Source organism: Schistocerca gregaria, chromosome 8 (assembly GCF_023897955.1).
Source record: "Schistocerca gregaria isolate iqSchGreg1 chromosome 8, iqSchGreg1.2, whole genome shotgun sequence".
NCBI lineage: Eukaryota > Metazoa > Arthropoda > Insecta > Orthoptera > Acrididae > Schistocerca > Schistocerca gregaria.
The window spans coordinates 167,397,175-167,412,372 of record NC_064927.1 but is presented as its reverse complement, the minus strand read 5'-3'; the positions used below and the strand labels follow the sequence as shown (position 1 = coordinate 167,412,372).

General features: G+C 39.9%; 1 protein-coding gene across 2 annotated transcripts in view; it reads right to left on the bottom strand.

Moving 5' to 3' along the window:
• LOC126284632 (Fanconi anemia group D2 protein) overlaps positions 1–15,198 on the bottom strand; it is a 199,848-nt gene that overhangs the window by 96,776 nt on the left and 87,874 nt on the right. For both annotated transcript variants that reach the window (XM_049983707.1, XM_049983708.1), the window contains exons 13-14: positions 10,293–10,366; positions 10,097–10,201 (exon numbers count right to left, since the gene is read on the bottom strand). In XM_049983707.1, the coding sequence (XP_049839664.1) occupies positions 10,097–10,201; positions 10,293–10,366 (179 nt within the window). The remainder of the gene's footprint in view (positions 1–10,096; positions 10,202–10,292; positions 10,367–15,198) is intronic.

Below are 15,198 nucleotides of genomic sequence, written 5' to 3'. Positions count from 1 at the left end.
ACACATATGTTCCTAGAACTAAATATGGCAAGAAGTACACAAAACCTTTTGTATTCTAAATGACTGATAGTTAACCACATAACACATTTTGAAAGTAGATTACATTGATACCTAAAAGACAGGCAGATTTCAGTAGCATATTCAAAGTACATCCTTTTATTTTAGTGACATGATTATTGACGGCATCTCTTTTGAGTTAATGAAATGTTACACACTCATATGATTAACTCAAGCATATCCAAAACGTTAGGAATTAAAGCTACTAAATATCCTGTTCACGTGTCGATAATATCAGGTTGCCAATGAAAATTAAAAATGGCATTACATGAAAGAGTCAGAGTGACAGACAAAACATTACTGGATGCAGAAAAAGGACGTTAATACTCTTAAAAGTAGAAAAATAAGAAATACACTTTAAAGAAATTATTTACACAACTCTGATGCCACCTATAACACTTTGTTTACTTAGAAGACTTTACATTTGATTAAACAATGGAAACTCCAGGTTGGAATATCAACAATGCCGGAAAAGAATTATTGCTACTTACTGTAAAGATGACACGTTAAGTTGCAAACGGGCACAATTAAAAGACACTTACACAAAACCTTTCATCCACTTCCTTCATCAGAAAAAGAGGAGCAGATACCGCTCATTCACACAAGCAAGCAAATCTCACGTACACGACCGCCAACTCCGGCACCTCGGGCCAGAATGCAACTGTCATGTGGGATGGAAGCAGCAATCTGGAGAGGGTGAGGAAGGAGAAGGGATAGTAGTGTACAGGCGAAGGGAGAGAGGAGTGCTGTGCGTTGGAGTGTGCAGGGACTACAATGCCAACAGGTGCAGTGTCAGGCAGTTGTGGGGCAGTAGGTGGGGAACACAGAGCAAAATACATGTGGAGCGTGGAAAGATAGACAGGTGCATTGGCAGTGGGAAGCAAACAAAGAGGGTGGGGGACGAGAATGAGGAGGAGGTGATATGATAGACGGGGTGGAAACTGTTGGGTGGTGGATGTGAGGACAGAATGTTACTGTAGGTTGGGTAATTACAAGAGTGGAATATGTGTTGTAAGGATAACTCCCATCTGCACAGTTCAGAAAAGCTGGTGCTGAAGGGGAGGTTGCAGATGGCCCGGGTAGTGAAGCAGTCATTGAAATCGAGCGTGTTATGTTCAGGCAGCCACAGAGTGGTCTACTTTCCTCTTGCCCACAATTTCGCAGTGGCTGTTTGTCTTGATGGACAGCTTGTTGATAGTCGTACCAATATAAAAAAGTGTGCACTGATTACAGGAGAGCCGGTAAATGACGTGACTGCTTTCACAGGTGGCCCGGCCCCAATGCGGTGGGATAAACCAGTAGGGCAGGCGATGTGGTAAATGGAGCAAAAAATGAGAGGAGTGGGGAAGGATTGGTGAGTGCATTGGCAGAGGGCACCAACAAACATGATGGGAGACAAGACTGGGGAGGAGCTGATACAGCACAGGGGGTGGAAACTGTTGGGCGGCAGGTGTGGGGACAGTTTGTTACTGTAGGTTGAGACTATGATAATTACGAGTGTGGAGAATGTGTTATAAGGGTAACTCCCATCTGCGCATTTCAGCATGTTATGTTCAGCAGCATGTTGTGCCAAAGGGTGAGCTACTTTCCTCTTAGGCACAGTTTGGCAGTGGCTGTTCATCCTGGTGGACAATGGTTGGTAGACATACCAGTATAACAAGGTGTGCAATGACTGCAGCAAAGCTGGTAAATGACATGGCTGCTTTCACTGGTGGCCCAGCCCCTGATGAGGTAGGATAAACCTGTGATAGGACTGGAACAGGAACTATTGGGTTGGTGGATTGGCCAGGTCTTATATCTGGGTCTTCCACAGAGATGTGATTCTTGTGGCACAGGGTTGGGATTGTGAGTGGTGTGGAAATGGACCAGGATGTTGTGGAAGTCAGGTATGAGATGGAACACTATTTTAGGAGGGAGTGGGAAGGATCTCAGGTAAGAAGTCTCTCATTTCATGGCATGATGATGAGTAATCAAAGCCCTGAAAAATGATGGTGTTCAGTTGTTCCAGTCCAGGGTGGTATTTGGTGATGAATGGGGCACTCCTTTGTGGCTGGTTCTTGGGGCAGTAGGATGTCACTATCCAACCCCCATCCAACCCACAGTATTACTCGTTGTCCACCTTTTACAGCACCTGAACTCTGCCTCACTGACTTTTTTAATTTGCGCATCTCCATACTAGTACTCCACCACACCAGAGCAGAACCATATCTGTAACATTGTTGTTAACCATTCCACAAAACCCTCAGCTCCACAGAAGTTCGAGGCCTTTCTAAGGACCTCACCTTTAGCACTATACTAAAACTTAATCATGCTGGACTTGTCAAAGACCTACTCTCCTTCTATCAATCCCTGCAATGGAAACAATTCTTTACCGCTAATCACTCCAACCAAAGCCAACCTAATTCCAAGACTCAACCCTGTCTCTCCCCATTCAAACCACCATCCAACCTTGATCTCCCCCTCCACCTCCCACATAACCACCTGCTGATCTTCCAGGAATTCCTTACCTCCAACTTGACCGCATAATCCTTCCCCAGATTCCTTCCTCAGAACACCTACCTTTCAGCTGAAGAAAGAATAGCCATACACAACCTCAAAGCAAATCCTGACCTAATCATCTTACCTGCAGGCAAAGGTTCCACCACTTTTGTTATGATTGCAGTGACTACCTTGCGGAAGGCCTCCACCAATTATCTGACTCCTCCACCTATAAACTCTACCAGAGTGACCCCATCTGTGAAATCCAACACAACCTCCAATCCCTGCTTAAGAGTCTTAGGCCCTTCCCAGAACCTTTCCCCTGAATTCATGTCCCCCCTCACCCCTAAGACACCCTGCACACCCACCTTCTACACGGTCCCCAAAATCCACAAACCCAACAACCCTGGATGCCCCATTCTGGCAGATTATTGTGCCCACTGAAACAATTTCGGCCCTATTGAGCAACAGCTCCAACCAATTGCTCATAATCTAACCTCCCACACCAAAGATACCAATTACTGCACTGGCAAGGGAGAAGATAAGTGTTGTGAGATTTTGTGGCAGTCTCTTCACACCAGGATTTGGATAGGTCCAGAGAAAAGCCAAGGACTACTTTGCGAAGGTTCACAACAGTCCTGAGTGCAAGAGAGCACAAAAACTGCTGTTGGACAAAGTAAATAAGTAAACCTAAGTTACATAATAATTTGCTAATGCCACTACTTCCCGAAAAACTTGGCAATCCTAAATTTAGGATACATTAAAATAGCTGACATTTACGTCTAGAAATGCTTGTGAATTCTGCAGCCCAAATTACAGGAGAGCACAGCGACTGACAATAAATTTATGGCTGAATAACTCTGCTAACTCTATAGCAGAAGGAACCAAAAGAAATATTCTTGTCAAAGAAAAACTTCTGTCCCCTATTTTCCAAAACAAGAGGTAAATAAAATACCAAATGAAATATTTAACAAATTCTAGAGCAAATAATAATAATAATAATCACTTGGAAAATTGCAGCGACAATGGAAAAAAAGCCGCACAAGATATGTTTGACAAAATAACAGAGTGGTCATTCCTAATTCTGTTCAGGACTTTCCCAGTCTGGCCAAGAAAACTAATGACATTACAGTAATAGGACAGAATGACTATTACACAGTAGGGACAGCTTTTTAGGTAAATCAGCAGCTAGACATCAAAATGGTGAAAATGAAACAATAGTTTATTTACACTTCTATCAACAATTCTGCAAGTTATAAGCTCTTACCATTCCCTGAGATTGTGTGTCATTGTGCAATAACTTCTAACATAAGAAAATCATTGTAGAAGCATACTTTGAACAGTTGTCACTGGAATGCAATATCAATAGACTCTGACAGTAGCAATGCACCATGTTTCAAACTGACTGCTCCTTACTCTGTGAGCACTGTTATCTTGAAGCACGACACTGTGAGAAAATCAATGAAGTACTACCATGCACTGAAATAAGTAAGAAAAAACTGAAGTCTGAAATTTCAATGCTGATCTGCAAAACAAGCTTGCTCAAGTATGGATCCATATTTATATTATAAATATTATTATTATTATTATTATTATTATTATTATCATTATTATTACTATTATTTGCAAATGATGAATTCACAGCTTGAGAACCTAAGGACAGGAATGAAGTCATATCCCTCAAGTCAAGCCCTGAAATGAGATCATCCCTTGACAATATTCTTCCCACACCACCCAGAGTTGCCTTTCGTCACTCCCCTAACCTCCGTAACACCCTTGTCAAACACTACAATATTCCCAGACCACCCTCTCTACCCAGAGGTTCCTACCACTGTAACCAACCCCGTTGCAAAACCTGCCCCACGCATCTGCCCGCAACCACCTACTCCAGCCCCGATACTGGTAAAACATACACAATCCAGGGCAGGGCCACATGTGAAACGACACATGTCATTCACCATCTGACATGCCTGCACTGCACAGCCTTTTACATTGGTATGACGACAACTAAACTGGCTGAGCACATGAAACGGCACAGATGAACTGTCCACCTAGGAGATGTCCAATACCCAGTAGCAGAGCATGCCCTCCAGCATAATTCTAGGGACTAAGGAACCTGCTACACCATACGTGCCATTTGGCTTCTCCCACCCAGCACCAGTCCTCGGAACTGCAGAGATGGGAACTTGCACTCCAACACATCCTTTCATCCCGCCATCCTGGACTGAACCTACGTTAACCAACCCCACTCCCATTTACTCTTCAGTCTTCTCCTCTTTCCCTTTCCTCTTTAGCCATTCACACATCTTTTCATCCTACATAGTTGTGTTTATCTTTATACTAATTACCTCTTTACTTATGTATGCATCCTCTTTGGTTTGAAGCTGGCACAGTACTTACAGCAGAATATCTTTGGCTTTCCTCTGACACCCATGCCTCCATCTTTGCTACCCTCCCTGTTTATCTTTCCCCTGTTGCTTCATAACCTGGGTTGTGAGTAACTGAATCCACTTTCCCTTCTTTCCCCCTTTTCCCCTCTCTCCTCCCTGATGAAAGAACAAAGTTCCAAAAGCTAGGATACATAAATTTTCCACTCTGTTTTGTGTATCTATCGGCTGTACTGAGCAGAGGTAAGTACTGGCCAGCCCCTCTATCTCTTTGTTAATATTGTTTGACATCTTTATATGAAATTTTCCATTAGTCACTTAAATCTCTTATATGTGGCTCCCATGTGGATTAGTATGACAAGGTTACTTAATTACAGCACATACAGAGGCATTTAAGCAATCATTCCTCCTGCAATCTGCATATCAGTGGAACAGTAGAAAGCCCTAATAACTGGAACCATTGGAGGTACCTTCTGCCATGCATTTCAGATCTGTGTGCAGAGTATCGATGTAGATAACACAATTCTGCCCTTTATTTACAAGGTGTGTTGTAAATTACATAAATGTACGTGGTAGTTATATAAAATGACAAATTTTTATATGTAAATAGAACTTAGTATCAAACTAGTTTAATGTGATGCAATTACAAGAACAAATTATTTTCTTATTATCTATCATGGTGAAAGTTGTTTATTGCTGACTTAGCATTCAGCTGCTGGAAAACATGTCAGTGGTCACTAGCGACCAAAGATGTTTTCTGTCAACTCAATATCCTGTTGCTTGGAAGCATGTCACTAGCTTTAGTCTTACTACATGGTCTTATCTCTCTATGACATGGACATGTAAACTTTTAAGTCATTTAAAATACCAGATGATTATAACTGAAGTGCAGCTACTCACAGAGGTCCAGTGTGGGCTGTAATTAACATATGGCAGAGAAGCCTGGTAGATATTCTAGTGCGTTAATGTTGGACCGATTTACATAGGAAAAAAAAGATTAGATCCAATTTTTGCCACCAGGTGCAAATCTGGTGCTGTGAACGCAAAGCAGAAATATAAAAATTTTTACATATATAATGAATTAGGAATGGGACATGGCAGAAAATGTCAAGCAAGTGAGAAAGTCATAATGTTGAGTTTATTATTAGCTGCCACTTACAAAATTTGTTCAATATGGGCGGCAGAGATGTCGGCGAGATGCTGCATCTGTAAAACAATGTGATAAACAGTTGCCTGCAGCAGTTCCAGTGGAATTTGAGCTATGTTTTTCTGAATACTGGCCTTCAAATTAGGTAGAAACTGAATGTGTCCCCAGCAAATGTGTTTTTTTAAATGTCCCCAGAGCCAAAAGCTGCATGGATTCCAATCAGGTGAAATTGTAGGCCATGCTTCTGGAAAATCTCTGGAGATAACACATTCATGGAAGGTCGCATTACTCAGATCTTTCACTGCCTCACCTTGCATCAAAACAGTGGTTTCCATACAGTTGCACTCATCCATGCTGTACAAGGAAGTCTCAATAATGTGCAGATATCATGGTACACCTAACTGGCACTATGGGTATATTCTTGTCAAAGAAGAATAGACCAAGAATAAAGATGCTTGTGAATCATATACAGTGACTGCAATGGCTCTTTGTGCCCAACCCCAAATTCGACACTTCTGTGTATTCAGTGCACTCTGTAGTGTGAAATGTGCCTTGTCACTCTACAGAATACTGCTCGGCCACATGTTGTCAACTTCAATCTATGCCAGATAGCAAAGAGCAAATTTGGAACATTGTTGCAGATCATGAGGTTTCATTTGCTGCATCACCTGGATCTTGTAAGGGCTGCATTGCCTGGATCTTGTATGGGTACCAGTGTAAGATAAACTGCAAAACTTTCGGTAATGTTGACCATGGGGTGGACACTCGTGACACTGCATGAGCACTGCACAAGCTGCATGGTGATCACAACAACAACAATCACATCAATAACTTCCACCAGGGCAGCACGCCTTCCACTTACAGGTGCCACATGAAGCTCACCCATGTTTCGGAATTTCACTGTCATCTTCGTTACATGATTTAATGACATAGGACCTCTCCTCAGGCCATTAGGTCAGTGATATTCTCTTAATGCAACACTGCACTTCCTACTATTCACATGAAACAGTCTCACTAAAGGCTGACAATCTCTCTCCTCAATAGCCATACTGTTCACTTACATTGTGGCTTTTTAAATGCCAGTGTGGAAATCCTATTGGCATACAAGCAGTTTGTTGTTGTTGTGGTCTTCAGTCCTAAGACTGGTTTGATGCAGCTCTCCATGCTACTCTACCCTGTGCAAGCTTCTTCGTCTCCCAGTACTTACTGCAACCTACATACTTCTGAATCTGCTTAGTGTATTCATCGCTTGGTCTCCCTCTACGTTTTTTTACCCTCCACGCTGCCCTCCAATACTAAATTGGTGATCCCTTGATGCCTCAGAACATGTCCTACAAACCGATCCCTTCTTATAGTAAAGTTGTGCCACAAACTTTTCCTCAATCCTATTCAATACCTCCTCATTAGTTATGTGATCTACCCATCTAATCTTCAGCACTCTTCTGTAGCACCACATTACAAAAGCATCTATTCTCTTCTTGTCCAAACTATTTCATGTCCATGTTTCGCTTCCATACATGGCTACACTCCATAAAAATACTTTCAGAAACGACTTCTTGACACTTAAATTTATACTTGATGGTAACAAATTTCTCTTCTTCAGAAACGCTTTCCTTGCCATTGCCAGTCTACATTTTATATCATCTCTACTTCGACCATCATCAGTTATTTTGCTCCCCAAATAGCAAAACTCCTTTACTACTTTAAGTGTCTCATTTCCTAATCTAATTCCCTCAGCATCACCCGACTTAAGTCGACTACATTCCATTATCCTCGTTTTGCTTTTGTTGACGTTCATCTTATATCCTCCTTTCAAGACACTATCCATTCCGTTCAGCTGCTCTTCCAAGTCCTTTGCTGTCTCTGACAGAATTACAATGTCATCGAAAAACCTCAAAGCTTTTTTTCTTCTCCACGGATTTTAATACCTACTCCAAATTTTTCTTTTGTTTCCTTCACTGCTTGCTCAAAATACAGATTGAATAACATCAAGGAGAGGCTACAACCCTGTCTCATTCCCTTCCCAACCACTGCTTCCCTTTCATGTCCCTCGACTCTTATAACTGCCATCTGGTTTCTGTACAAATTGTAAATAGCCTTTCGCTCACTGTATTTTACACCTGCCGCCCTTCAGAATTTGAAAGAGTATTCCAATCTACATTGTCAAAAGCTTTCTCTAAGTCTACAAATGCTAGAAACGTAGGTTTGCCTTTCCTTAATCTAGCTTCTAAGATAAGTCGTAAGGTCAGTATTGCCTCACGTGTTCCAATATTTCTACGGAATCCAAACTGATCTTCCCCGAGGTCGGCTTCTACCAGTTTTTCCATTCGTCTGTAAAGAATTCGCGTTAGTATTTTGCAGCTGTGACTTATTAAACTGATAATTCGGTAATTTTTGCATCTGTCAACACCTGCTTTCTTTGGGATTTGAATTATTATATTCTTCTTGAAGTCTGGGGGTATTTTGCCTGTCTCATATATCTTGCTCACCAGATGGTAGAGTTTTGTCAGGAATGGCTCTCCCAAGGCCGTCAGTAGTTCCAATGGAATGTTGTCTACTCCGGGGGCCTTGTTTCGACTCAGGTCTTTCAGTGCTCTGTCAAACTCTTCACGCAGTATCGTATCTCCCATTTCATCTTCATCTACATCCTCTTCCATTTCCATAATATTGTCCTCGAGTACATCACCCTTGTGTAGACCCTCTATATACTCCTTCCACCTTTCTGCTTTCCCTTCTTTGCTTAGAACTGGGTTTCCATCTGAGCTCTTGATGTCCATACAAGTGGTTCTCTTATCTCCAAAGGTCTCTTTAATTTTCCTATAGGCAGTATCTATCTTACCCCTGGTGAGATAAGCCTCTACATCCTTACATTTGTCCTCCAGCCATCCCTGCTTAGCCATTTTGCACTTCCTGTCGATCTCATTTTTGAGACCTTTGTATTCCTTTTTGCCTGCTTCATTTATTGCATTTTTATATTTTCTCCTTTCATCAATTAAATTCAATATTTTTTCTGTTACCCAAGGATTTCTACTAGCCCTCGTCTGTTTACCTACTTGATCCTCTGCTGCCTTCACTACTTCATCCCTCAAAGCTACCCATTCTTCTTCTACTGTATTTCTTTCTCCCATTCATGTCAGTTGTTCCCTCATGCTCTCCCTGAAACTCTTTACAATCTCTGGTTTAGTCAGTTTATCCACGTCCCATCTCCTTAAATTCCTATCTGTTTTCAGTTTCTTCAGTTTCAATCTACAGTTCATACCCAATAGATTGTGGTCAGAGTCCACATCTGCCCCTGGAAATGTCTAACAATTTAAAACCTGGTTCCTAAATCTCTGTCTCACCATTATATAATCTATCTGAAACCTGTAAGTTTATAATGCCATATTTGCAACTAATTTGTTTTCCAGTGTAGATTGGTTCCACATTAACACAAAGAACATCTATCAAGTTTCATTGCCATACAATAATCACAGCCCAACCTGGACCTTTGTGAATAGCTGCACTTTAATTTTGTCCACCCGGTATATATTGGAGACAATAACATTGATTGCATTTTAAATGTTAACTTGTAAAAGATTAAAATCAGCTGTTATTTTCTACAACTATTTTATGTAAGTGGCAATTTTATGATTATGGATTAGACACTGATTTAGCACCTAATATATAAAAGATGTGAGACATATCTCCAATTTTCTACACTGATGGCACAAATTTAAGATAGACTGTTATACATTTGTAATTTAACTTGCAGTCTCCATGGTACAATTTTTGTTGTAATATCTGATTATGAAATATAAGGCTTCCTGAAGATGTTATATGATTGAAACTGGTAACACCTCGTAATACAGATTGTGAGTGGTTACCAGCTGAATATTTGATTACAACAACTGGCTTGAGCCCCTAATGCTACACAATGCGCAATATGGTTAAAATAAACATCACACAATGGATCAAAAAAAGGAGAAAGCAAAATAAATGTATCTCAGCTATCTGTACTGTCTAGTTACACTTGCTAAGTAGAACATACCTTTTTCCTGGAATGGCCTGTTGCTTCTCAAAAACCATCTGAGCTAATGGTAAGCATATTTCACTTTCACCATTGTTTTCTTCAAATTTGATTGCGAAGCCTTTTCTGGAATGCAGTTAAAATCATGTGACTTTCTTATTACAAGACAAAACATACAGAGACAGTTTGATGATTATATATACATTAGAAGACTTACTCCAATCGCAGTTCGGACACATCCGCAATATACTGGTCTTCGAAGTCAGTAAGCAATTTCTCGTTAATCCAAGCCTGAAACAAACAAGTAATTTTCAAGACAGAATAAAGGGCAGTTTGTAATTGTTCATTTGACAGAAACAATAAAAGGAATTGATTTTTAAAATTAATTTTTTTAAAATTAAATTAGACAGAAGATAAGTGAAAAGTTGGAGAATAGAACAAGTGGGGCAATTTTTATGGAACCACAAATAAAATTCAGCAATTGAAATTTTAACTTTAGGACCCTGAAGTATTCCTTCTTCAGCTGAAGTGGATGCATAGAAAAATAAGGAATGTGAAAAATGGAAAGAGAGGTAAAATAATACTTAAAATATAGACATTTTCATTATTTTACCTTTCTGCCTCCTCTTGGGTCCCATTTCACTGCAGTTCTTAATCCCTACTAACTTTTGCCTGTTGTCATTTGTACATTCTGTTTTGAACCAAGAGTGTAACTGTCTTTGCTTCCTCAGCATCTTCCGAATTTTGTTACTAAATCATGGCAGGTCTTCTGCATTCTTAATCCAGTTACTCGGCACATGAATCTTAAGTGTGTGATTAAGAGTCAGTTTAAATTCTGCCCGTAATTCCTCTACGTCCATTGTACTGGAACTAAATGATGTCCATACAATATCTAAGTGGGATGTTAACAACTGCTTATCTGCTCTTTCTAGCAAAAATGCCCTCCTTGCCTTCTTGACTGAGTTATTAAATTTAGTAAATACAGCACTATGATGACATCATGGTCACTAATCCCTGTATCTATACCAGCATTGTTGGTGGTCATGCCATTTTGTAGCTACAAGTTCTAAAACACTTCCATTGTGTGAGAGCTGTCGAGCTAGCTGCTCAAGACACTTTTTGGAAAACTTGTTCAACAGTAATTTGCGAGACTGTCTGGCCATACTCCTCTGCAATGGATCCATAGATGTCCCAGTCTATACTCATAGGTTAAAGTTGCCTCCAACTAATACTGCATGATCTGGTTATTTCCACACAACTGACATGTAGACTTTCTTTGAATGACTCTAAAACAGTCTCAGCAGAATTGGGTAGCTTTCCAAACTGAACCAGTGATTAATCCAGTCCATAGGGAGTTCAACATCATACTGTAAGTAGTCTCTTACTGCCAAGTTCTTTGCGATTTTGTAATCACTATAATAATATGACATCAGCTCTCAACCTATGAAGTTTCATTTCATTTCCTAATCCTGTTCTAATTGCTTCACTTTTTTGAAGTTTCATTTCATTTCCTAATCCTGTTCTAGTTGCTTCACTTTTTTGTCAGGCAGTGCATTATGGATTTTGCACCACATTGTTGGTGACTTCTTTCTTGAATACTATTTATCCCAAATCTAAGATTGGGAGAAACTTTTGCTTATGTGTGCAGTGGGGCATATTTGTGAGTGTAGTTGGCCATGTGGGCAGTGATTGCTGGTAGTTTCACTATATTGACTGTCACTCTGATCTTCCTCTTAGTGGTGAGTGGCTAGCTAATAATTCATTCCTACCTTTCTAGCTTGCATTAAAAAAAAGATCTTGCATTAAAAAAAGAATATTTTCTTCCCATATTATGAAAATTACAGTAATAACAAATTAATTTTCTAACATCGGTCTACTGGGCAGAAAGTAAAATTATCAAAATGCATGTCCATTTTGTTGCATATCCTTTCCATTTTATCAGATGAAAGCCTAAAGCCAACTCCTGTTACTGCATTTCCTTTGTCTAAACTCTTTTTCACTGTAGCCAGGCAGCTCATTCATCCTGCACTCCACACTTCATATGACCACTCCCTCCACAATGGTTTTTTCCCCTGCCTCCCTGTGCAATACCCATCCCTTCTGGAGTTATACGACAGAAGTGCAGGAGTAAGACTATTTGTTTATATTTAAACTGTGCATAATGTCGAATCTGAGTGGTATGAGGTGATAGTTTAAGCACACTGTGTAAAAATGCATAATTTTCTCAAAATTGCTAAGAAAAGGTTTGTGTTTTTTTTTTCTCAGTGAATCAAAACTACCCTGAAAGTTCCATCCGACAGGATTCTAAAAGAACTCGTGGTCCAAAGGTCCTGTTAGGTAAAGGATCATGTCTGCTAATCTGCCATGCCAGATCGGGCAAATACAGTTTCACGGAGGAGGCAGAATTGATGGTGATTATCGTCAAGAGATGAATAATGTAGTGTTTTGGAATGGTTTACTGATATCCCTTGAAACCTGAAAGGAGGATTTGCGATAGTCATGGACAATGCAAGTGATCATACCATCTTTACAAAAAAATTCACAACACAAATTTGAAGCCAGCTGACATTTTAGTATGGCTGCAAAGCGAAAGTCTAACTCATGATCACAAACATGACAGCAAAATTGCTTTGTACTGTTAGACAACACATCAGCAATTATAGTTGATATCAGCTTCATAATCTAGCTGCAGAAATGGAACATGAAGTAATATAGCTTGCTCCCTATAACTGTCAGTACAATCCCACTGAGCTGCATTCGGCTCAAATAAAGTGAGAGGTAGCAAACAAGAATTGTACATTTAAAATTAGACACATGATAAAATTACTTTTGACACCATTAAACATGTGAAGAGTGGCAGAAACGCGTAGCCCATGCAGAGTGACTGCAGGAAGAAGACGTTGCGAAGGAAGGACTTCGAGATGAATGCATTCAGAGTATTGTGATAAATCTACGAGAAGATGGTGATGACAAAGGTAGTGATGATATTGTCCATACACTATAATTCCTGTTTGGTAGGTTAAATTTAAACTTTCCCTTGCTTTTCTACTTATTAATAGAATCATTTTAGCATAATAATCTACAGAGTCATGCATAAAGATGTAGTATGGTGTAACACAAAGTTCAGTAAACCATAAGAAATTAGTTGTAAAAATCAACAATGCTTATTATTGTTGGTACCTTGTTTAAGCGGCAATAGCTTTTAACTGTGCAGTGCGCTTGCAAGAAAGTAGGGGGGACTGTGCACGATGAGAAAAAAGTGATGTGACCTTGAGCCGCTTGGCCTGAGTGAAAAAGTATGGTAATTCTATCCACTAGTACATACTCACCCATTACCACTTACTCCAACCCCATCACTGGTAAATCCAGCAAAATCAAAGGCAGAGCAACAGGTATTACCTTCTTTTACATCTTTCTAACACTAGTTTGTTGTTTTAACTATAATGTCACGAAATTTCTACTGTATTCTCTAGTAGTAAGTGATTTTAATTTATTTTCTGCCACCTCTTACATTTCACTTTGAGTGTGCGCTTTCTTTTTGGTGGTAGTTGGTACTGCAATACAACTAAGTTACTTTGATATCACCCTGTGGTCCCTGGTTTTACCTATGTGCATTGTCATCTTGAGTGGTTCTGAAATACTGAATTTGTTATCACCAATTCTTTTGCTATGCAAAAGTCAAGAACCATTTGTCATCTTCCATCATGTGTCACTTCTGTCATCTCTTAAATGAAGCTGGCACAGTGGTTACCAATTTACTCTCTTTGACCTGCTGTTTCCGACTGTTTCTCCTTATCTTTTGTCTTCTCTCAACACCACCACAGGCTATCTTTCTCATCTCCCCTCCCACCCACATCACCCCTCACCATCTGGACTTTCCCAACCAATCTCTTTTTCCTCCCTAATGAAGGGACATACACATTCTGAAATCCAGAATTAGTATTTTCTATTTTAAGTTTTTCTACACGTAACGTTAGGTTTAATTTGCTAAATGATGATTTCATGCAGGAAATATCCTCTTTTCAAATTTGTGATGAGTAGGATCGAATTCAAATATTTCAATATTATTCACATCTGCTGCCATATACTTTAGATAAAGATAGTTGGTTTCATTATATTTGGAAGAACATCCAGATTGTATGAGCGACAAAATTAAAAGGTTTACGTGTAGAACCTTAGTGGCAATCTCAGATATTGCACATATGTTTAAACCAGTGATAGGTCATAATGACAGATGTTGTCAGTAAAGTTTTTTGTGTTCGTCATACAAACATTCTCACTGGTCATGTATCTTGATAGTGGATGCCTAGTGGACCAATAGATTAATTATAACGCACATCACAAAATGCGGCAATCATCAAAAAGGCTCAGGCACTGATTTCGGAGGGCATGGGGAAACCGTTGAGGAAACTGGCATCAGTATTGAACATCACTGAGTGAACAATTCGTCACATGGCAGAGGAGGACCTCATACGAGCCATTCAGTCCGAAACTGGCTCTCAGACAATGTTGACAGGTTCTAGTCAAAGGAGTTCTAGACCCAGAATAGCCTGGATTTGAACCCTCTCAATTACTATGTTTGGAGCGTAGTTGAATGAGTTACCAATAAAAAGAGGCATCCCAATGTCGCACCTCTATGCACAATTATTAAAGCAGAAGTTGCAAACATGGACAGCGCTATTTTAAAGAGTACATGCGATTGCTTCAGGATAAGATTGGAGGTGGTCATTGCGGCTGAAGAGAGGTTACATTGAGTAATGTTACTCTTTTGACAGATACAACTAGTTATATGTAAAAGGATTTTCATTTCCATTTGTATTTTGTTTGTATAAATTTGCTTTTTTTTTAAAAAAAAAAAGTTTGATTTGTCTGGATTTAAGTGCTGCACCCTGTATGAAAATACTGGAGGCTCCTAAGAAAATATGATGAGCCAAGTTAGATGGCAGACGTTGAGAAAATTACCTGCAGCACTCCCAGTCACAAACATCACTAATCACCACTGGCGCCATCTCATCCAGTTTACATTTGCCATGTAGTTGACTATCTTGTGATGAAAATTCAGAGACAGATGGGTTGCTCAGAACTTGTGTTCACAATATGGATCTCCCATTGAAGCCGACAGA